The sequence below is a fragment of the Sapajus apella genome, unplaced genomic scaffold (genome assembly GCF_009761245.1).
Source record: "Sapajus apella isolate SASKATOON/1434 unplaced genomic scaffold, GSC_monkey_1.0 scaffold9, whole genome shotgun sequence".
Lineage (NCBI taxonomy): Eukaryota > Metazoa > Chordata > Mammalia > Primates > Cebidae > Sapajus > Sapajus apella.
Genome location: NW_022436949.1, coordinates 132876 through 154692, shown reverse-complemented (window position 1 = coordinate 154692; position 21817 = coordinate 132876). Strand labels below are relative to the sequence as shown.

Genomic DNA, 21817 nt, shown 5'->3' with positions numbered 1-21817 from the left:
CCCAGATATGTGCATTTCTGAATTTGATTTGTAGCCACTACAGCTTTTCTAAAGAGCTTGTGTCTGTTTTAGCTGAAGGACACCTGTATATTGTGATGGAATATTGTGATGGAGGGGATCTAATGCAAAAGATTAAACAGCAAAAAGGAAAGTTATTTCCTCAAGACATGGTAAGAGATTGTGCATTGGTGTTAACCACTTAGTGTAACCTCAGAATACTGCTGCCTGAAATGGTTTTAGGAAGTAAAATCTATAGGTTATAAATTATTAAGGAATAAAACTTGCATGTTTAGAATAATTTCAAGCTTGTATCATCAAATTTTGTACTAGATATTTAAAATCTTGATTTTTATCATACTGAAATTTTGGAAAGCAAGTCTATTTTATTTTGTATACTAAAACATCAGAAGAATGAAGCTTGCCATTTCTGTTTCTTGGGAGTACCTATTCTCAATCTTTTTCCTTCTAAAGCTTGTAGTGGTCCCTTCAGTCTAAGGCTTGCTGCCTTTTTAGTGGAAAATTGCATACTAAATATTTTTAAATGAATTGGCTATGGAAAACATTTAAATTGTTCCAGTGAGGCTTAGTTTGATTTAGGTTATAGCATGTTATAAAAGTATGTAAATAAATGTAAATAAGTATTCTTTATTTAGAAATTGTATTGTTAAAAATATGGGTTCCGTAGAGGGAAGTCAACCTTGGCTTCAGCTGGAAGAATCTCCATAGCAAAAGTGAAAACAAAAATCAGTTTGACATTTAATTGTTGGCCCCCAAAACACCTAGAAATTCTGGGTACTGTTGACCTTGGATTTATAAGTAGGAACTATTGACCTCGAAGGTTTATTTATAATATAATGAAATCTTTTAATGTTACCCTATGGATATTCTGCAAAAGTAAATGAAAATCCAACGTAATGATTACACTAGAAAAGCTGTAATGTATTTCTTATTGTTGAACTACTTTTACATAAGCATTTAAGAAATACTTTTATTTGGTTGAATATAAGAAAACTATAGTGGAAGTTTTACTAAAATAAATTGCTGTTTGGATCATGCATAAGATGATGGAATATGGGAATCACAGCTTTTCTGAATTTCTCCAAGTAACACTGAATCTTAGTTGAACTATGTAACTTATAGCAGTCTGTTATCACATTATGTAAAATTCTGGTCGACTAAGGCCTAGAGATAATTCTTTGGAATTTTAGGTTAGCATGAGCCAGTTACTGCATTTTTGAAGATTTTGCATACCTTTTTCTTACAGATACTTAATTGGTTTACCCAAATGTGCCTTGGAGTAAATCACATTCACAAGAAACGTGTGCTACATAGAGATATCAAGTCCAAGGTGAGTGGAGTACATTTTTGGACTGAAAAACAAAAAATAGGCCCGGCGTGGTGGCTCATGCCTGTAATCCCAGAACTTTGGGAGGCTGAGGCGGGTGGATCGTGAAGTCAGAAGTTTAAGACCAGCCTGGCCAACATGGTAAAACCCTGTCTCTACTAAAAATACAAAAATCAGTGGGGCACAATGGCCGGTGCCTCTAATCCCAGCTACTCTTGAGGCTGAGGCAGGAGAATTGCTTGAACCTGGGAGGCGGAAGTTTCAGTGAGATGAGATTGCGCCACTGCATTCCAGCCTGGGTGGCATAGTGAGACTCCATCTCAAAAGAAATACCATTTAATTCATTTGCTGTGTTATCCCATGCATCTTGGGACATTTTTGTTTAGTTTAAAAATTTTTAACACCAGGCACGGTAGGTCACACCTGTAATCCCAGCACTTTGGGAGGCTGAGGAGGGCAGATCATGAGGTCAGGAGTTCGAGACTAGCCTGACCAACATGGTGAAACCCGTTTCTACTAAAAATACAAAAATTAGCCAGGCACGGTGACGCACTCCTGTAGTCCCAGTTACTCAGGAGGCTGAGGCAGGAGAATTTCTTGAACCCAGAAGGCATAGGTTGCAGTGAGCCAAGATTACATCACTGCACTCCAGCCTGGGTGACAGAGTGAGACTCTGTCTCAAAAAAAAAAAAAAAGGAAAAAAAAAAAAACAACCTGTCAGCCTAATATTTATTTATTTAATTTTTGAATGAAAATTTCCCCCACCTTTATTAAAATATAATTGACAAAAATTATGTATATTTATGATGTACACATTATGTTTTATATATTTATATATATGTACACACATTGTAAAATTATTAAATCAAGGTAATTAATATACCTCTATCACCTCACATACTTATTATTTTTTTGTGGTGAGGACATTTAAGATATAATCTCAGCACCTTTTAAGTATTCTAGGCATTATTATTAACTATAGTCACTATGTTGTACAGCAGATCACTGGAACTTACTTGTCCTAACTGAAACTTTGTACTCTTTGACTTAATATTTATACTAACCAAATAAGGTAATACCTGAGAAAAAGTCATTGAAATCTCTGTAGTAGTACAGTCATGCATTACTTAACGACAGGGAGATAAGTACTCAGAAATGCATCGTAAGGTGATTTTGTCGTGTGAACATAGTAGAGTGCACTTACACAAACCTAGATGGTATAGCCTGCTACACCTAGGCTATAGAGTGTAGCCTGTTGCTTCTCGGCTACAAACCTGTACAGCATGTTACTGTACTGAATTCCTTGGGCAATTGTAATACAATGCTAACTATTTATGTATTTAAACATGGAAAAAGTACAGTAAAAATATGGTATTATAGTCTTATGGGACCACTGATATATATGCCATCCGTTGTTGACTGAAATGTGGCACTTGACTGTGTATGTTAATGTGTCCTTAGCTCTCTTTTAGTGACCACTTGCTAAGCCCATGTGTTCTCAGATGGAAAAGGGTTGACATCTGGGCCTGCCATGTGGCATCACCCTGACACAGGTTCTTACTTGGTAGATTGGGTCTGCTGATACAACCTAAAACTTGCTTGTTAGATTTCGAAGCACTCATCTGAGTTTCCAAGCAGGGGAATGTGTAGCTGTCAAGAGGGGATCTTGGTGTTTTGTGCTTCACTCTGGGACTCAGCAGTCAGCATTTCTACCCTTAATCTCCATCATCAGCAGGCATTGGAAGACACCTTATCTGCCTCATGTTTGATGATGGAAAACATAATCTGAGTTCTTGTTTTTAAATGCAGAATATCTTCCTCACTCAAAGTGGAAAAGTGAAATTGGGAGACTTTGGATCTGCCCGTCTTCTCTCTACGTATGTATCTCTGTCGTATTGTAGTGACAGTAATCAGAATATCCATTTTCAGGAATGCTCTGTAATCATTCTTTGCCTTTTTATGATTTTAGTCCGATGGCATTTGCTTGTACATATGTGGGGACACCTTATTATGTGCCTCCAGAAATTTGGGAAAACCTGCCTTATAACAATAAAAGGTGAGTGGTGCATATCTGATACAAGGGTGTCCATTTGGTGACAGGCATTGTAGCCTGCAAATGATGCTACACTGACGTCACTTCAAAGCAGATGCACGGATCATTTGATTTCTAAGAAGTATATCTGAAAGCAGTGTGGAATCTATATTGATAACCCATATTGCGAGGGTGCTAGATGAAAGTAATAGTTTTCCAATTTTATTAATTATAGTTGAGAGGAGCAAATGCTGAAAAAAAGGCTAGTCATTTCTAGGGATGGTATGAATTATATCAGTGGTTCCTTGACTTTGCTGCTCCCACTTTAAAAAATCCCAAAGCCCATTGTTAATGTCTACACTAATTAAATGAAAATGCCAAAGGATAGGAAGCAGGCATCAGTCATATTTCAAGATCACTGGGTGATTCCAATGTACAGCAACATTTGAGACTCAATAGATTGTGTCATTGAGTTACTATTTACAGGGATAGATTATAAGCAGTTGGTTGATAGATAAATTGATTGCAGGAGGTTAGTATGAAGATCTTAGTGATTTAAAATGCAGCATTTTTCTGAATGTAAATTATATGTGCCCATCGTGGGGATGGATGTACAGGAAAAATTGAAAGTAGATCTGTAAGAAAGGACATGGAAATCCCCGACATTTCCCAACTGCTAATAACATTTTGCTGTTTTTTTCTTCATTCATTCACTTTTCCCCCTAAAACTAGTTGATATATTTTATGTATAATTTGCTTTTGTTATTTAATATCATAATAGTCATTTCCTCGCATACTTAAACTCTTAATAAATTTTCTAATGGCTGCATATATTTTACCATATGGCCTTCCAAAATTTACTTAGTAATTCCTTTGTTGGCCTTATGTTTCTGGATTTCAGTATCATAAGCAGTGCTGTGATTAACATACCTTTTGTGTATAAAGATGTCCTTGTTTTGTGTCACATCCTTGGCATGGATTCCTAGAAGTAGAAACACTTGAAGGCTGTGTTACTTTTTGCTGACTTGCTTTCTGAAAAGGGTATGACAGTCTATACTAAACAGGTTTCTTTAAATTAGAATTGACTGAATGGAGACAAAACAACTCTGCAAGGACTTATTGGGACAATTGGGGAAATGTGGGTATACAGTAAATATTAAATAATGTTACTGAATTGAGATTAAATTGCTCAGATGTGATAACAGTATTGTGTTTCTGAGGGAAAGGGTACGTCTTTGTTCTTAGGAGATACATGCTGATGTATATAGGGATAAGGTGTTCGATACCTGCAACCTATTTTCAGGAGGTTCAGATAGATATAGGGGAGGGAGATCAGCACGCAAACATGGCCAGTGGGAATGATTGCAGGACCTAGATAAGGGCATATGGACATTTGCAACTTTTCTGTAGATTTCAATTTTTTTTTTTTTTTTTTTTGACGGAATCTCGCTCTGTTGCCCAGGCTGGAGTCCAGTGGTGCGACTGTAGCTGGGGGAGGGAGCGGGGACTTCCCAAAGACGCTCCCAGTTCTCCAGTCCGAGGTCCTTGGCTTCTCTTACCCCAGAGAATGGGGAAAGGGGCCCAGGAGGAGCGGTGAGCTTGCCGCTTAAATAAATATCATGGACCCAAAAAGTTTTTGCAGAAAAACCGATTTATTAGGCAGAGGGAGAGAGAGAAAGAGAGAAAACTCCCACGCTGTTGTGGGAGGGGAATTCGGAGGGGATATCCGTATAGAGAAGGAGCAGTGGAGTTTTAACCCTGGAGTTATCCCTCATTAATATTCTCGTCCAATTTGAGAGGAGTTCTTTCAAACTTCCTCTGGAGTGATTGATTTGACTCTGATACCGGATTGGCTGCTTGGTCCGCAACAGAGCCTCCTCCCCCCAGAGCTTTCCGGGGCCTTTTTGGACAAAGAAGCCTACCTGGATTCCTTTACCTAGCCCGCAAGCGCAAGCGGGAAACCTAGACAGAGAACTTTACATTCCCGGTTGGTGGCGTGGATAGAGGCCTGGTGCTGGGAGACTCTTGCTTTTGAAACCACGCCCCTTGTGGATCCGGGAAGAGAAGTTATTTACCTTAACACAGCCCCTCACAAACTTGGCTCACTGCAACTTCCAAATCCTGGGTTCAAGCAATTCTCCTGCCTCAGCCTCCTGAGTAGCTGCGATTACAAGCGCCTGCCACCATGCCTGGCTAATTTATTTTATATATATATATATATATATTTTTTTTATTTAAATAGAGACTGGGTTTCATCATGTTGGACAAGGCTGGTCTTGAAGCACTGGCCTCAGGTGATCCGCCTGCCTCGGCCTCCCAAAGTGCTCGGGTTACAGGTGTGAACCACCATGCCTGGCCAGATTTGAAATTTAAAAAAACTAAAAAGGGAAACAGTTGATAAAAAACCATTAATTAAAATAAAAAGGCATGTCATCTAGAAAAGTCTGGAGGAGCTGGGCCGTTGTATGTGCTTATAGTCTTAACTACTTGGGAAGCTTGCTTGAGCCCAGAAGCTCCAAGGCTGCAGTGTAGTGACATCATGCTTGTGAATAGCCACTGCACTCCAGCCTGGGCAACACGGTGAGACCCCATCCCTAAAAAAAGAAAAGGGAAAATCTAGAGGATGACAAATAGGTGGTGTGAATGATGGAGGAACCTGGAGAGGCTTAGCGTGAAGAAGTGCAGGGTATGGGGCCAACTATAAAACTCCGGATTTTGAAGAGCTATTTTATGGAATAATTAGTAGTCTCTTTGTTTTGGAACATAGAGCTAACTCCGGGGATGGAGAAAGTTCCCAGGGACACATTTTGGCTTTTGAAAAAGAAGAACACTATCCCTGAGAGCCATCCAGCAGGGGAGCAGACTGTGCAGGAGGTAGAGAGCTGCCCAGCAGGAGATGTGATCAAAGACTGGGTGCTGCGCCCTGGGTGGTCAGAGTGGAAGCTCACTGGATGCCTTCCAGAGTCCTTCCAGCTGTGATCATCTGAGTCCACAAATATTCTGTCTTGCAACTGAATTCCCAAATACTACTGAAGTGATATGTCAGCCACCCTAATTTGAAGGGGTGGTGATTGAAGAGCAGAGAGTTTTATTGTGAACGTTACTCTTAGGAAGTATCTAGGTGTCAGACCAAAATTATCTGTTTTATTATAATGCCTAGGAATTACTTGTGATGTCTAGTCTTATAAAGGTAAGAAAATATTTTTTATATTAGAAAGTACATAACCCATTTGTTATTACATTGCTTCTTTATGCTTTCAGTGACATCTGGTCCTTGGGATGCATTCTGTATGAACTCTGTACCCTTAAGCATCCAGTAAGTATGGCGTGCAAAATGGAAAAGGCAGCTTGTCATATCTAGCTGAGTCCTAATTAGGTGACAGATTTTAGTTGGCAGTTTGCTTCCCTAGGATGAAGTCATTATAAAAGTTGATCTATGTTTCCAGTGCAGTCATCTGCCCTGAGCTAGCTTTGTAGCATCTACTAATAGTAAATTCCCATTATTTAGTTTTGCTGTGCAATACATAACCTTTCTCTCTCTTTTTCTTTCTCTTTCCCTCTTTTCTTTGTTTTTGCTATTCTTAATTTTTTATTTTGATAAAATAAATATAAAATTTGCCACCTTATACATTTTTAATTATACAATTCATTGTCATTAATTACATTCACAATATTGCGCAACCATCACTACCATCTCTTTGGGTTTTATTTATTTATTTATTTATTTATTTTGTGTGTGTGATGGAGTCTTACTCTGTTGCCCAGTCTGGAGTGCAGTGGTATCTTGACTCACTGCAACCTCCATCTCCTGGGTTCAAATGATTCTCCTACTTCAGCCTCCCGAGTAGCTGAGACTACAGGTGCATGCCACCAAGCCCAGCTACTTTTTTTTTTTTTTTTTTTTTTTTTTTTTTTTTTTTTTAGTAGAGACGGGGTTTCACCATGTTGACCAGGATGGTCTCGATCTCTTGACCTCGTGATCCACCCGCCTCGGCCTCCCAAAGTGCTAGGATTACAGGCTTGAGCCACCGTGCTCGGCCCTGCTACTTTGTTTTTTATGTATTTTTGCTGGAGACATTTTTGTATTTTTTCCTTTTTTTTTTGTATTTTCCCCATGTTGACCAGGCTGGTCTCGAACTCCTGACCTCAGGTGATCCACTCACCTCAGCCTCCCAAAGTGCTGGGATTACAAGCATGAACCACTATGCCCAGCTACTACTATCTCTTTGTAAAACTTTTCTCATCACCCCAAATGGTAACTCTGTACCCATTAAACAGTTACTCCCCATTTCTTCACTTTCCCTGCTAATCTAATTTATGCCTCATAAATTTACATATTCTAGATATCTCATACAACTGGAATTATACAAAATTTGCCCTTTTGTGTCTGGTTTATTTCACTAGCACAGTGTTTTCAAGGTTCATCCATGTTGTAGCATGTATCAGGATTCCATTCCTTTTCATGGCTGAATAGTATTCCATTGTATGTATAGACATGTGTATCCATTCTTCTGGTTTTTTTAATTTTTTCTTTTATTTTTATCTTTATTTTTATTTTTGAGATGGAGTCTCACTCTGTCATCCAGGCTGGAGTGCAGTCGTGCGATCTAAGCTCACTGCAACCCCTACCCACAGGGTTCTAGCAATTCTCCTACCTCAGCCTCCCATGTAGCTGGGATTACAGGTAACTGCCATCATGCCTGGCTAATTTTTTTTTTTTTAATTTGTACAGGAGACGGTTTTGCCATGTTGGCCAGGTTGATCTCGAACTCTTGACCTCAGGTGATCCACCTGCCTTGGCCTCCCAAAGTGCTGGGATTATAGGCGTGAGCCACCATGCCTGGCCTATCCATTCATTTGTCGATGGATACTTGGGTTGTTTCTATCTTTTGGCTGTTGTAAATAATGCTGTTATGAACAATGATGTACAATTATCTGTTAGAGTCCTTGATTCCAAATTCTGAGGTATGTATCTAGTGGTGGAACTGCTGGGTCATATTGTAACTGTATTTGGCTTTTTGAGGAAGCACCAAACTTTGCGAGAGTGCCTGCACCATTTATTTCCTCAGCTTTTTGCAGTTAGATTTCACTTATCATATGAGTTTCCTCTTTAACTGAAATATCATGAAAACACAGACTTTGCCCTATTATTTTTTCAAGATATTTTTAAAAATATGAACAAAAAAAGTCAAATAACTTGTCCCACCTGTTCAGCAGTAGTTTATTATATAGAACAACAATTTCGGGGCTAATTCCTATTAGTTCTTAGCTTTGCATAGAAATCAATTCTGTTCTTTGGGTACAGATTGAAACTTAGCTTTTTACAGATGTACTTGAAGGCATGTAGAGCTCAGGAGAGAGTGAATGGTTGACAAACATCCTTCACCACTACCAGATGAAAGTAGACAAACTGAAGACACCTGGTATTAATGAGAGATTATCTTTCTTGAATATAAGTGGTTTATAATGATAGCTGTGCAGTTAGAACAGCTTGGGGAACCTTTAAAATGCTGATGCCGAGGCCCACACCACAGTGACTGAATTAAAATCTCTGATAATGTCCTGGGCATGTTTTCAAAGCAGGTGATTACCGTGTACAGCCCAAGTTGAGAAGCAACATAGTATACAAATAAAAGTATTTTTTAAATTCCTACATCTTTTAATTGTTTACTTCCTGACTGTATCTTTTTCATAACTTATATATACACATTCTTTTTTTTTTCTAGCAAGAATGAGTATTAAGGACTATTGTGCCTTGAATATTTGGCACAAGATCTGTCATCTCTTGTGTACTTGAAGACAGAAGTTGTTCTCAAAACTTTAGGAAATGCAGATGATTGGTGTAATGGTTAAAAAGCCAGAGGCAAAGCAGATTCAGTAGTATTTGTCATGATCAGAAGTTGTCCTTTGTTATATGTTGATTTTTGTTTTTCATATATTGACTTGCATTTTTTTATTCATGGGACAATACACTTTTTAAAAAATAAACTTTAAAAAAATTTTAAACAGTTTTGGATTTACAGAAAAATTACAAAGATAATACAAAAAGCATACATATACCCCACACTGTAATTAACATTTGACATAGCCTTGAGGTATAGAAACATTCCTTAAACAAGATTCAACAAGCAGAAATTATTAAGGAAAAATGATGAATAAATTTGACTATACTAAATTATAAATTTTGCATAGCAAAAGATACCATAAATAAATGCATAATATACAGATCAGGAGAAAACATTTTCAAACATAACTAGTCAATAATTAATACAATATCATTTTTTAATATTTATTTTTAATTTTGGGGTACATGTCCAGGGTGTGCAGCTTTGTTACATGGAAACGTGTGCCATGGTGATTTGCTGCACCTGTCAACCCATCACGTAGGTATTAGGGCAATACGCTTCAAGATAGAATGCTAACATGTTCTTTCATAAACATTACCAAGGCTGAATCTAATGTTCTGATATGTTTATTATACATGGAAAACTTTAAAAATGTTACTCCAGTCTGTCATTGTATATCCCACACTGTTACTCGTCAAACTTTAATAGCTACTTTAATGACAGGGATGGTTAAAAAGGATTTTGCAGTAGAAGTTTAAAACTGGAAAAGTCTGGCTAGGTGCAGTGGCTCATGCCTGTAATCTCAGCACTTTGGGAAGCTAAAGTGGGAGGATCGTTTGAGCCCAGGAATTCAAGACCAGCCTGGGCAACATAGCGAAACCCTGTCTCTACAAAAAAAAAAAAAAAAATTAAAAAATTAGCTGGGAATGGTGGCACATGCCTGTAGTTCCATCTGTTTGGGAGGCTGAGGTGGGAGGATCGCTTGAGCCCAGGAGGTCAAGGATGCAGTGAGCTGTGATTGCACCACTGCACTCAAGCCAGAAAACCACCTGCAGAAAACTGGAAAAGTCTGAAGTGCATGTTGCTATGGAGCAGGCCTGGCAGTTTCTGGGGAGGGGTGTAGTGAAGGGATATCACACTTATTATAAGCCTTTTAGTATCATTTGATGTTTTAAAATGTCATACATATTTAACATGTATATATTACTTTGATTTTCAATATATATTAATAATGTATATCTGCAAAAACATTATGACTAATAAGGTAGTCAAAGCAGGCATTGATGGAAATACCTTTTCTAGAGGGGGAAGCTTTTTGCTATTCACATTCAACTTTCTCCTAAACCACCTTAAGATTATGTAATGGTATCTTAAGGACACCTCTAGAAAGAAAAATGACCAGATAGCAGATATGTTTATTAAATTAAAATAATTTACACAGCTGATAGTTTCTTCCATTTCTTCCCCTGTATCTGTTTTTAAAATTCAGTTTTTCTTTTTAGTTTCAGGCAAATAGTTGGAAAAATCTTATCCTCAAAATATGTCAAGGGTCCATCCGTCCACTGCCGTCTCATTACTCCTATGAACTTCAGTTCCTAGTCAAGCAGATGTTTAAAAGGAATCCCTCACATCGTCCTTCGGCTACAACGCTTCTGTCCCGAAGCATCCTAGCCCAGCTTGTCCAGAAGTGCTTACCCCCTGAGGTACGATCTGTGTTGGACTGGCTGTGAACAGTTTTCAAGTGTATGGCAAATGGTTTATCTTTTAACATTACATATTACCTGAGCTCATCAAAATCCAAATGATACAGAAGTATATTAAAAAATAAAAACTTAAAACTTCCTTTTCTTCCTCTTTCCCCCGCCACAATTCTGTTCCCCAAGAATAATCACAGTTACAGTTTGTGTATCCTTCCAGACCTTTTTTTAGACATAAATGTCTACATTTGTCTATCTAAATTATATGTACTTTTTTAAGTGGCACTTTTGTTTCTCACCTTGAAATATTGTGCTGAAGAATGCTGATGGTGAAATGAAATCATGGCAGTATCTATAGAAAAGTATGCTTTCACATCTTTAAATTCTCAACTTTAAATTTCAGGTCGTCATGGAATATGGTGAGCAGGTATTAGAAGAAATAAAAAACTCTAAGCATAATACACCAAGGAAAAAAAGTAAGAATTTTGGACAGCGTATTTTTTTTTGTTAAGTGCTCTTTTAAAAATATACTATCACAGAAAAATGTGTAATTTTTAAGTTATTAGAAATAATTATCAGAGATACTCCTCAAATGAATATTTTCTTTTTGTTACTTTACATGTAAGTCTGTACTGAATACTGTACTTTCTGACCTCTGAAAAAAATTGGGATTTAAAAAAGCCTAGTTTGGGATATTTTAGTGATGGAAAGATTATGTTGTCATTATTAGTACCACATTTTCTCTGGCTTGCTGTGTAGGTCTGATAGAAAGCTTCTTCTGTGGGCTGACCTAAGAATCTATCCATGAAAATATAGCACTAATCTTATAGGAAAATGTATCCCGTATATATCCCATATGCCTGGTGCTCTTTATCATAATGTTATATGCAGATACTACAAAAGAAATATTTTGAGAACTGGATTTTCTTAAACTTAACTTTTAAGTGTTGTTTTGGAAGGATGTAAACCCTTTAGTCTTATAACTCAATCTTTCCTCCATTAGTTAAGAGATAGCCAGTTACCCTTGTTTTACCAGTTTGCGTTAGCATAGGTGTTATTCTGTGGCTTTTGTTCACATCCCAAGGTAATGGGAAATTAGTTTTAAAATGCTGGGCAAGAAAAAAAGAGACTAAGAAAAGTGTCAAGGTAGTTTGGAAAAGTGTGGGTTTTTTAAAAATTAACTTTATTGTATTTTGAGACATGGTCTCACTCTGTCTCCCAGCCTGGAGTGGTTACGATCTTGGCTCACTGCAACCTCTGCCTCCTGGGTTCAAGCGATTCATGTGCCTCAGCCTCCAGAGTGGCTAAGACTACAGGCATGCACCACCACACCTGGCTAATTTTTTTTTTTTTTTTTTTTTGGTAGAGATAGGGTTTCACCATGTTGACCAGGCTGGTCTCAAACTCCTGACCTCAGGTGATCCACCCACCTTGGCCTCCCAAAGTGCTGGGATTACAGGCATGAGCCACCATACCCACCTGAAAAGTATAGTTTTACAGTTTTTAAAAAGAAGAATTAAGTAGTTAGAGAAATGTCACTAGATTGGGACCATATGTCTGGTGGCATCTCCAGTTTAATCTGTAGACAGACCAGAACAATGAAATGGAATAGTGGGGGATTGTTTCTGACTTGCTTACTCATATATTCAGTGAGTCATCATCGATGTTCAATAACAATTTTTTAAAATGTTGAATGAACAAGACACATGAACCACAGGGCTCTGGTGGAGAAAAACGAGGCTTAGCCATTCCTACCAAAGAGATCAGTTGCCAGAGTTCTCTCCTGACTCCTTCTGCTCCTCTCTTGTGAGCTAATAAAGAGCTCACTTCTTGTTAGAGGCACCTATTCCACTAGCTGTGACAGCTGACAGGAAAAGCAGGGACTCCACTAGCCAGCATGCACTAAAGGGGAGAATGACCTTAGGCATGCAGAGTATATTACCTCTTCGTGCCTAAATGGGTTGGCGTAAGTGGATGGAGATCTCTTTTAACTTTCAGGTTTTAACTGTAGGAATGAAACAGTGGAAATAGCCTCCTTGAACAACTGAGATGTATTATTAGGTGATTAAAGCTTGATATTCCCATTCAGGATATCAAAGAGCTTTGGGTCTTTGACTTTAATAACCTCAAGCTGTATGCAGATCATATTAGGACGTTAATAGGATGATCCTTTATGTGTTTTATCTCTCTGTCTTTTCTCTCTCTTTTGAAAGCAAACTCTAGCAGAATCAGGATAGCTTTGGGAAATGAAGCAAGCACAGTGGTAAGTGCTTTAAAATTAAATTTATGAGGCTGGGTGCGGTGGGTCACGCCTGTAATCCCAGCACTTTGGGAGGCTGAGGCAGGTGGATCACTTGAGGTCAGGAGTTTGAGACCAGCCTGGCCAACATGATGAAACCCTGTCTCTACTAAAAATACAAAAATTAGCTGATTGTGATGGCACATGCCTGTAATCCCGGCTACTCAGGAGGTTGAGGCAGAAGAATCGAATGAACCTGGAGACGGAGGTTGCACTGAGCTGAGATCATGCCATTACACTCCAGCCTGGGCAACAAGAGCAAAACTCCATCTCAAAAAAAAAAAAAAAGAAATCACATTTATGAAACATGCATCTCCTGGGTACTGGGTACCCTTAAGTACCATGAGATATTTGGAAGACTCACCTGGTCCCTCCAATTAAGTAATTCTTCATCTTTTGGTGTATGAAATAACTGGTAGCTGTTCTCCCGCACTATCAGCTGAGCCACTTTAGGTCACCATTTATTGTTTTTCCAGTTTTAATTATTGATGGCAGTGGTTTCAATACAGATGTGAAAGAATTTTGTCCTGCTTTCAGTCATGAAAATCTTACATTACCGTGGCTTTATTTATTTATTTGAGATGGTGTCTCACTCTGGCATCCAAGCTGGAGTGCAGTGGTGTGAACATGGCTTCTTTGAACTCCTGGGCTCAAGTGATCTTCCCACCTCAGCCTCCCAAGTAGCTGGGACTACAGGCATGTGCCACCATGCCCAGCTAATTTTTTTTTTTTTTTTTTTTTTTTGGCATTTTTTTTAGAGATGGAGTTTTGCTATGTTACCTGGGCTGGTCTCAAATCCCTGTCCTCAAGTGATCCTCCTGCCTTGGCCTCTCATAGTGCTGGGATTACAGGTGTGAGCCACTGGGCCTGGCTGCTTTTTGGTTTATTTATTTGTTTTGAAACAGTCTCCCTCTGCCGCCCAGGCTGGAGTGTAGTGGCACGATCACAGCTCACTGCAACCTCTGCCTCCTGGGTTCATATGATTCTCATGCCTCAGCCTCCTGGTTAGCTGGGACTACAGGCATGGGCCACCCATGCCCAGGTAATTTTTTGTCTTAGTAGAGATGGAGTTTTGCTATGTTGGCCTGGCTGGTCTTGAACTCGTGGCCTCATGTGATCTGCCTGCCTCGGCCTCCCAGAGTGTTGGGATTACAGGCGTGAGCCACCACGCCTAGCCTGCTTTTTTTTTTTTATGGTGGTAGAATATACATAACATAAAATATGCCATTTTAGGCAATTCTAAGTGTACAATTCAGTGGTCTTAATTACATTCATAATATTGTACAACCATCTATTTCCAAAACTTTTTATCATCCCAAACGGAATCTCAGTACCTATTAAACAATAACTCCCCACTTCCACCACTGCAGCCCTTGCAGCCTCTAATCTCAAATCTGGTAGCCGCTCAAATCTCTGTGTGAATTTGCTGATTCTAAGTATTTCATATAAGTGGAATCATACAATATTTGTCCTTTTGTGTCTGGCCTCTTTCACTTACATAGTGTTTTTAAGTTCTTCTATGTGTCAGAACTTCATTTCTTTTTATTGCTGTGCTGAATAACATTTAGATTACTATTTTGATCTTAACATTTTTCTGTTCAATGCCTTGTAGCACCTCCTTGTTAGCCTAAGAATCAATTTTCAGGCTGGCATTCGGGGTCCTGTTCGTCCTGTCTGTCCCTGGGCAACTGTGACATTCTTTTACACTGAAGCTTCCATAAAGCTGTGGATATTAACAGCCGATTCATGTTCCAGTGTTGTCACACCCACCTTAGCAAATTGTATACTATTGATTTTTTTCTTCAATATTTCAATTAACCTTGCTTTGCTCTCCTCTCCTTTCCCTTTCTCTCTTTTTCTTTTCTTCCTTCCTTTTTCTCTCTCTCTTTTTTTCCTCTCTCTCTCCTTCCCTTCCTCCTTCCCTCCCCTCTTCCCACCCTGCCTTCTTCTCCTTCCTTCCTTCCTTCTCTTCCTCCCTTTCTTCCTCCTCTTTCTTCTTTTCATCTCACCCTGTTGCCCAGGCTGGAGTGTAGTAGTATGAATACCATTCACTGCACACTCGACCCCTAGGCCCAAGGGATCCTCCCACCTCAGCCTCTTAAGTAGCTGGAACTACAGGTGCATGCCACCACACCCAGATACTTTTCTAACTTTTTCTAGAGATGAGGTCTCACCACGTTGCCCAGGCTGGTTGAACTCTTGGGCTTAAGTGATCCTCCCGCTTTGGCCTCCCAAAGTGCTGGGATTTACAGGTGTGAGCCACCTTGCCTGGCCTAACCTTTTAATTCAAAAAGGAAAATATGTTGTATTGACAACAAATTACTCTCTTTATAGAATGTACTAGTAATTAAACTTGTTGTAAATGTTTTGAATAAAGCATAGGTTGTAAATAAATAACATCCCACCATTATGTTGCTACAAATGGAATACAGGCCTCTGTACTTTTTTCTTTTCATTGCAGTGTCTGTTTTTTCCCAGCTTTTTGAGTTATAATTTACGTGCCACAAAATTTACCCATTTTTATGCCCAATTTGATAACTTTTGATGATGGTATTTAAACATCCGTATAACCCCTGCCACAGTCATCATGTAGGACTTCCAGGCGGGGCGGGGTGGCTGGATGATGGAGGCAGGAGGATCGATTGAGGCCAGGAATTTGAGACCAGCCTGGGCAACACAGTGAGACCTCATCTCTACAAACAATTAAAAATTGTAGCTGGGCATGGTGTCACATGCCTGTAGTCCCAGCTATTGGGAAGCTGAGGCAGGAGGATTGCCTGAGCCTGGGAGGTTGAGGCTGCAGTGAGCTATGATTGCACCACTGCACTCCAGCCTGGGTGACACAGGAAGACTCTGTCTCAAAAAGAAAAGAATTTCTATCCCCTAAAATGTTTCCTTGTGTACCTTTGCAGATGATCTGTGTCCATGCACTATAATTTGATACCGCCTGTAGTGAACACAGCAATATGTGCTCACAAAATGAAAAGGGTGCAACATGTAAACAGAATGGAGAAAAGTCCAAAACCTCAGTCAGGGCATGAAGGACTTGAGGCAGGAAACTCGTGTGCAGGCCAGCAAAGGATGGTGGCAATGAAGGCAGATTGAATAGCATCCAGAAGACGGTGGGAGGCCACTGCAGACGCAGAAAGCAGTGATCCCCAATGGCAAGGAAAGACTGGAGTCCCCTGGGGGCTTTTCACAGCTGCCCTTCACCACTATTCCTCAAGATTCTGATGTCGATCTTGAGTGTAGGAGGCTTTGAAATCACTGCTTTAAATGAGCCGCCACTGAAAAGTGACAGATTTTTGTGTTCCCTACATGTGTAGGAAGAGAAGTGTGAGAACCACTACTTACAAATAAGAAAACCCAACATGCCAGCCAAGCGTATTGCTTGTTTATTCATTTAACAAATAACTGAGAACTTGTTTGCCTGGGACTGTTAGGCATTCAGTATGTACTCCTCAAAATAGATGCAGATTTAGTAAACTAGATAGCGTATTATTATATTTCATGAAATAAATCAAGGGCTTAGACAATTTGGAAAGATACTGAATTAAGTGGTAACATTTTGATTCTATATGGCAACTGTATAAAATATCTGATTTTGATATTATAGTTCGTAAAGCCTAATACAGCACACCATATTGAAATTTTTCATTACTCTTTTCCTTATAAAGACCTGCCAAACATCTGTCATTTTAATATATTCTCTTCATATTTATAATCATTGATATTAATGGCTATGACTGTGTATGCCTATTATATACACATATGTAGGTTCATGATTAATATACATGTTATTAAATACATCTATATGGTTATTAATATACATATCTTTGGGGTTCTGTGATTAGTCATGTTTTTTAATCCATTAATTTTTATTTGAAATTAAAATAGCTGACTTTGCATATGTGTTTACCTTTTTTATTCTAGCAAATCAAGCATTATTTAACCTGTCTTTTAAATTTCTTTTAAAGCAGGAAGAAGAACAAGACAGGAAGTGTAACCATCCTGATTTGGAAAGCATTAATGAAAATTTAGGTGAAAATGCATTGAGAAGTGTAAACAGAGAAGAAAAAGGTAAGTTACTCAAATTCTAATCATTTCTTAGATGAGGAGTTGCGGAATACAGAGGAAATACCAAGTTTTATGTTACTAGGTCTCAGGTATCATAAACAAGAGTACAAGTCAGTATTTTTTTGCTTACCTGGTAACTTATTTAATGTTTTAGGAATATTTTATTTACCACAAGAGAGAGATTAGTATTTATCAGTAAGAGCCATTAGGAAGAGTAGTATTTATTACACTATACAACATAAAAAGCATGTCCTACTGTGTGTGTGTAAGTCCTCCCAGGGCTTCATTCTTGTACAGTGTGTAATATGTAACTGTATACATATTATTATTTTTTAATTCAGTCACATTAACAATTCATTTTAACTTTTCATTTTAGAGTTTTTAAAAAATGTTCTTTGCTTAGATTTGAAAGAACATTGTTGCTAGATCTGAGTTTGAAAGAGAAAAACACTTCCATATTGTTGTTAGAGTATGTGTGTGGACAGAGATGAATACGTAAAATACATGCTTGGCATTTCTTTCTTAACACTTTAAAATCAGGTAACAAGTCAGTCCATCTGCAGAAAGCCAGTGCACCAAATCTTCACAGGCGACAGTGGGAGAAAAATGTACCTAATACAGCTCTCACAGCTCTGGAAAATGCATCCATACTCACCTCCAGTTTAACAGCAGAGGATGATAGAGGTTAGTAATGAGACTGAATACTATTATTTTATTAGAGAACTTTTCCTAGTAGTTATTCGGTGCGCTAGAGGTTTTTATTGTCTGTGAAAGGTATTTGGCATCACACATCAGAGCATTGCTCACACAGCTGAGTGAAGCAGATTTTAGTTGACAGTCAGATATAATTAACTTTGCTTGAAAATATGATCTGGAAGGTGTTGTACTGGCCCGAGCATAGAAAGTCAACACCAAGACAAAAGTATGCCAAATTGCAGGGTCTTTACTGCCGGCGGCCATAAAGACTCGCATCTCTCCAACCCGTGGCCCCGAATGGAGGGTGTCAAGATCTTTTATACCCGTAAAAACCACCTCAGGAGTGACAGTGAGGGGCAGGGGTGGGGGTGAGGGGCTTCAGACGTTCTGAGGGCTAGTGGATTCTGTAAATCACCCCCTGGGCGGGGATGAGGGTGAGGGGGTTCCAGACATTCCAGTGGATTCCTGGGCGAAGATAGGGTGAGGGGCTCTGGACACTCCGAGGGCCAGGGGACTTTTGACATTGTGATTGTTACTTAAGTGGTTCACAAAAGCCAAGATTAGCATTTGTTTACACGTTGTCTGGGTAGGGTGGAAATCACAGTCCTTAATTACTTATTCACCTTTGGGTTATAGAGAGCAGTTTCAACAGAAAGCCGAGGTATGGTTGAGGTATGCAGTTTTATGGGGCTTTTACCATGTCACAGAAGGTACATGCTGAAAAGTCTTTTTTTATTTGACACTAATTTTTGTCTTTTCACAACTAGGTGGTTCTGTAATAAAGTACAGCAAAAATACTACTCGTAAGCAGTGGCTGAAAGAGACCTCTGGCACTTTGTTGAACATCCTTCAGAATGCTGACCTCAGCTTGGCATTTCAAACATACACAATATATAGACCAGGTAATTCATGTCTGTATGCGACCTTGGAAACCCTTTGACTTTTTGAAGATTGTGGTAAAAAGATACAACCTAAAATTTACATCCAAACCATTTTAAAGTGCACAGTTCAGGGGCACTCAGTGCTTCACCCTGCTGTGCAGCCATCACCACTATCCATCCACAGAAATTTTCTCACCTTCCGAAACTAAAATCAAAGCGTTTCTCCTCCCAGAAACCCTCTGATTTCAAAGTTATAGAATAATTCATAGCATTGTCTTTTTGCATGTTTTTGCATCTTTTCTATCCAGTCTTAAGCTACAACTAAAGTTTTTCATAGAGCTACATTACTTCTATTTGCTCATTTGTTTGCTTATTTTAATAATCTTGCTACTACTATCCTTGAAGAGTAGCCCATTTTTATAATGCAAATATGCCATTGCCTTAGCAACAACTCCAAGATTTCTTCTGCTGTATACCTAAACTCTGTTACATTGAATAGAGCTCAAAAAGGATGAACAATTAGGATTTGATTTTTAAATTTTTTTAACAGACATTTTTACTAAAATTGTATAAAATAATTTTTTATAATACTATCCTTAGGAATCTAGACCAGTGGTCTGCATTAGATATGTATATGTGTATGTGTATTATAATTATGATGATTTAATTACTAAGCTACCTTGCTAGGTTAAGATCTAAGATAAATTATACCAAGTAGAGCATGTAATGGTATGGCAAGTCTGACTATATTTATTGCAACGATTGTTTATTTGGTCAATATTTATTGAATGCCTAATATAGGTTAAGATAAAGAAAGAAAACACAATTCCTACCCTAAGGACGAAGGAGTTCATTACCTGGGAGGTCAGCACACTAATAAAGAATGATCATGCTCTGTGATGTATGCATTCAGACAGAGAAGAGTACAAAACATTATGAAAGCCCTAAGGAGAGGCTGATACACAGAAGGGAGATGTTAAGGAAGGTTAATGGTTATGAATTTTAATTTAGCAATTTTAGGTCCTGGCTTTTGTGTCTGGTTTAGTGATGGTTTTGTCATTTTAGGAAACTCCATGTTCAAAAAATATATCATAGTTCTATTTTGAAATGCCTTTTTTTTTTTTTTTTTTTAGACGGAGTTTTGCTCTTGTTGCCCAGGCTGGAGTGCAATGGCACGATCTCGGCTCACCGCAACCTCCGCCTCCTGGATTCAGGCAATTCTCCTGCCTCAGCCTCCTGAGTAGCTGGGATTACAGGCACGCGCCACCATGCCCAGCTGATTTTTTGTATTTTTAATAGAGACGGGGTTTCACCATGTTGACCAGGATGGTCTCGATCTCTTGACCTCGTGATCCACCCGCCTTGGCCTCCCAAAGTGCTGGGATTACAGGCGTGAGCCACCGCGCCTGGCTGAAATGCCTTTTATAAGATTCAGCCCATGTTTTTAGGTTAGGTTTTCATGCTGTTTGTAAAAATCCAGAAGTAATTACTACCTGGAAAATTTTTTTAAAGCATACATGTAGTCTTCCTTCAGTTTCCTACTTTTCTTCCCCCTCATTGTGAAAACTTGGGAGGGGAAAGCTGAGAGGAAAAAAGAAATTTCTATAATCCAACTTCCAAAGGTAACTTTTATTGCCTTAATATACATTCTTATATTTGGAGGGTTTTATTGTAATTTTCCAAGTTTTTTTTCTTTTAAAGAAAATCATGTTTATAGGCTGGGTGTGGTGGCTCACGACTGTAATCCCAGCCCCCTGGGAGGCTGAAGCAGGGAGTATTACTTGAGCTCGGGAGTTCAAGACAAGCCTGGGCAACATAGCCATACCTCATCTCTACTAAAAAATTAGCCAGGTATGGTTCTGGACACCTATAGTCTGAGCTACTTAAGAGTCTAAGGTAGGAGGATCTCCTGAGCCTGGAAGATCAAGGCTGAATTGAGCTGTGATGCCACTGCACTCCAGTCTGGGTGACAGAATGAGACCCTGACTCAAAAAAAGGAAAAAAGAAAGTACTGTTTATAAATTTAATTCACATCCTGGTGCTTCTGCTTCAGGGGCCTGATTTATGCCCACAGTCATGTTGGGTAATGTGTGGAGACACTACAAAAGAATTATAGGACATGGCATTGTCCTGAGTTAGCCAGCAAGCTTGTGGAGGAGTTTAGTCAAACTGCGTGAAATAAGTAAATACTGTGTAAATTGGTATATTTTCTGTTCATATATCCTGAAGGTTCAGAAGGGTTCTTGAAAGGTCCCCTGTCTGAAGAAACAGAAACATCAGACAGTGTTGATGGAGGTCATGATCCTGTCATTTTGGATCCAGAGCGACTTGAGCCTGGGCGAGATGAGGAGGACACGTATGTTGTGATATGCGTAGAAAGCTTTAGCTGTGTGTGTGTGTGTGTGTGTGTGTGTGTGTGTGAGAGAGAGAGAGAGAGAGAGAGAGAGAGAGAGAGACAGAGAGAGACAGAGAAAGAGAGAGATTGATTTAAATTAGACCATGATAATTTGAGGTTTAGTAGGGACCTATTTCATCATAAATGGATATTTATATCCTGATCTTTTGTCTGGGTTGGGTTGCAATCCTTACATTATGATTATAAAACTCCTGATTGAGCCCTACACCTATAACCTTTCAGTTTGGACTTGTAATTTCTTAATATATTCGGTTTTATATTTTTGAAAGTTTTAGAAACAGTAAAAGAAGTGATCTTTTGGAAGAACTAACAATTTCTTCCCTTTAGTTGCTTTATAGAACTTGTTTTTCAGAAGCTTAAATATTGTTATGGTGGCGTTCTGCTTTGAATTCATCAAAGATACTGTGGACCTATTGTAGAGGTTTATGGTCCAAACTGTTTTTTCACAGGGACTTTGAGGAAGAAGATGACAACCCCGACTGGGTGTCAGAACTGAAGAAGCGAGCTGGATGGCAAGGCCAGTGCGAT

At 38.9% G+C, this 21817-nt stretch overlaps 1 protein-coding gene across 1 annotated transcript in view; it reads left to right on the top strand.

The window, feature by feature from the left end:
• NEK3 (NIMA related kinase 3) overlaps positions 1-21817 on the top strand; it is a 28521-nt gene that overhangs the window by 5493 nt on the left and 1211 nt on the right. The window contains exons 4-16 of the mRNA XM_032277251.1: positions 73-170; positions 1265-1348; positions 3155-3222; positions 3315-3401; positions 6639-6693; positions 10726-10926; positions 11324-11396; positions 13134-13183; positions 17197-17299; positions 17837-17980; positions 18760-18894; positions 21103-21229; positions 21739-21816. Coding sequence (XP_032133142.1) covers positions 73-170; positions 1265-1348; positions 3155-3222; positions 3315-3401; positions 6639-6693; positions 10726-10926; positions 11324-11396; positions 13134-13183; positions 17197-17299; positions 17837-17980; positions 18760-18894; positions 21103-21229; positions 21739-21816 — 1303 coding nt within the window. The remainder of the gene's footprint in view (positions 1-72; positions 171-1264; positions 1349-3154; positions 3223-3314; positions 3402-6638; positions 6694-10725; positions 10927-11323; positions 11397-13133; positions 13184-17196; positions 17300-17836; positions 17981-18759; positions 18895-21102; positions 21230-21738; position 21817) is intronic.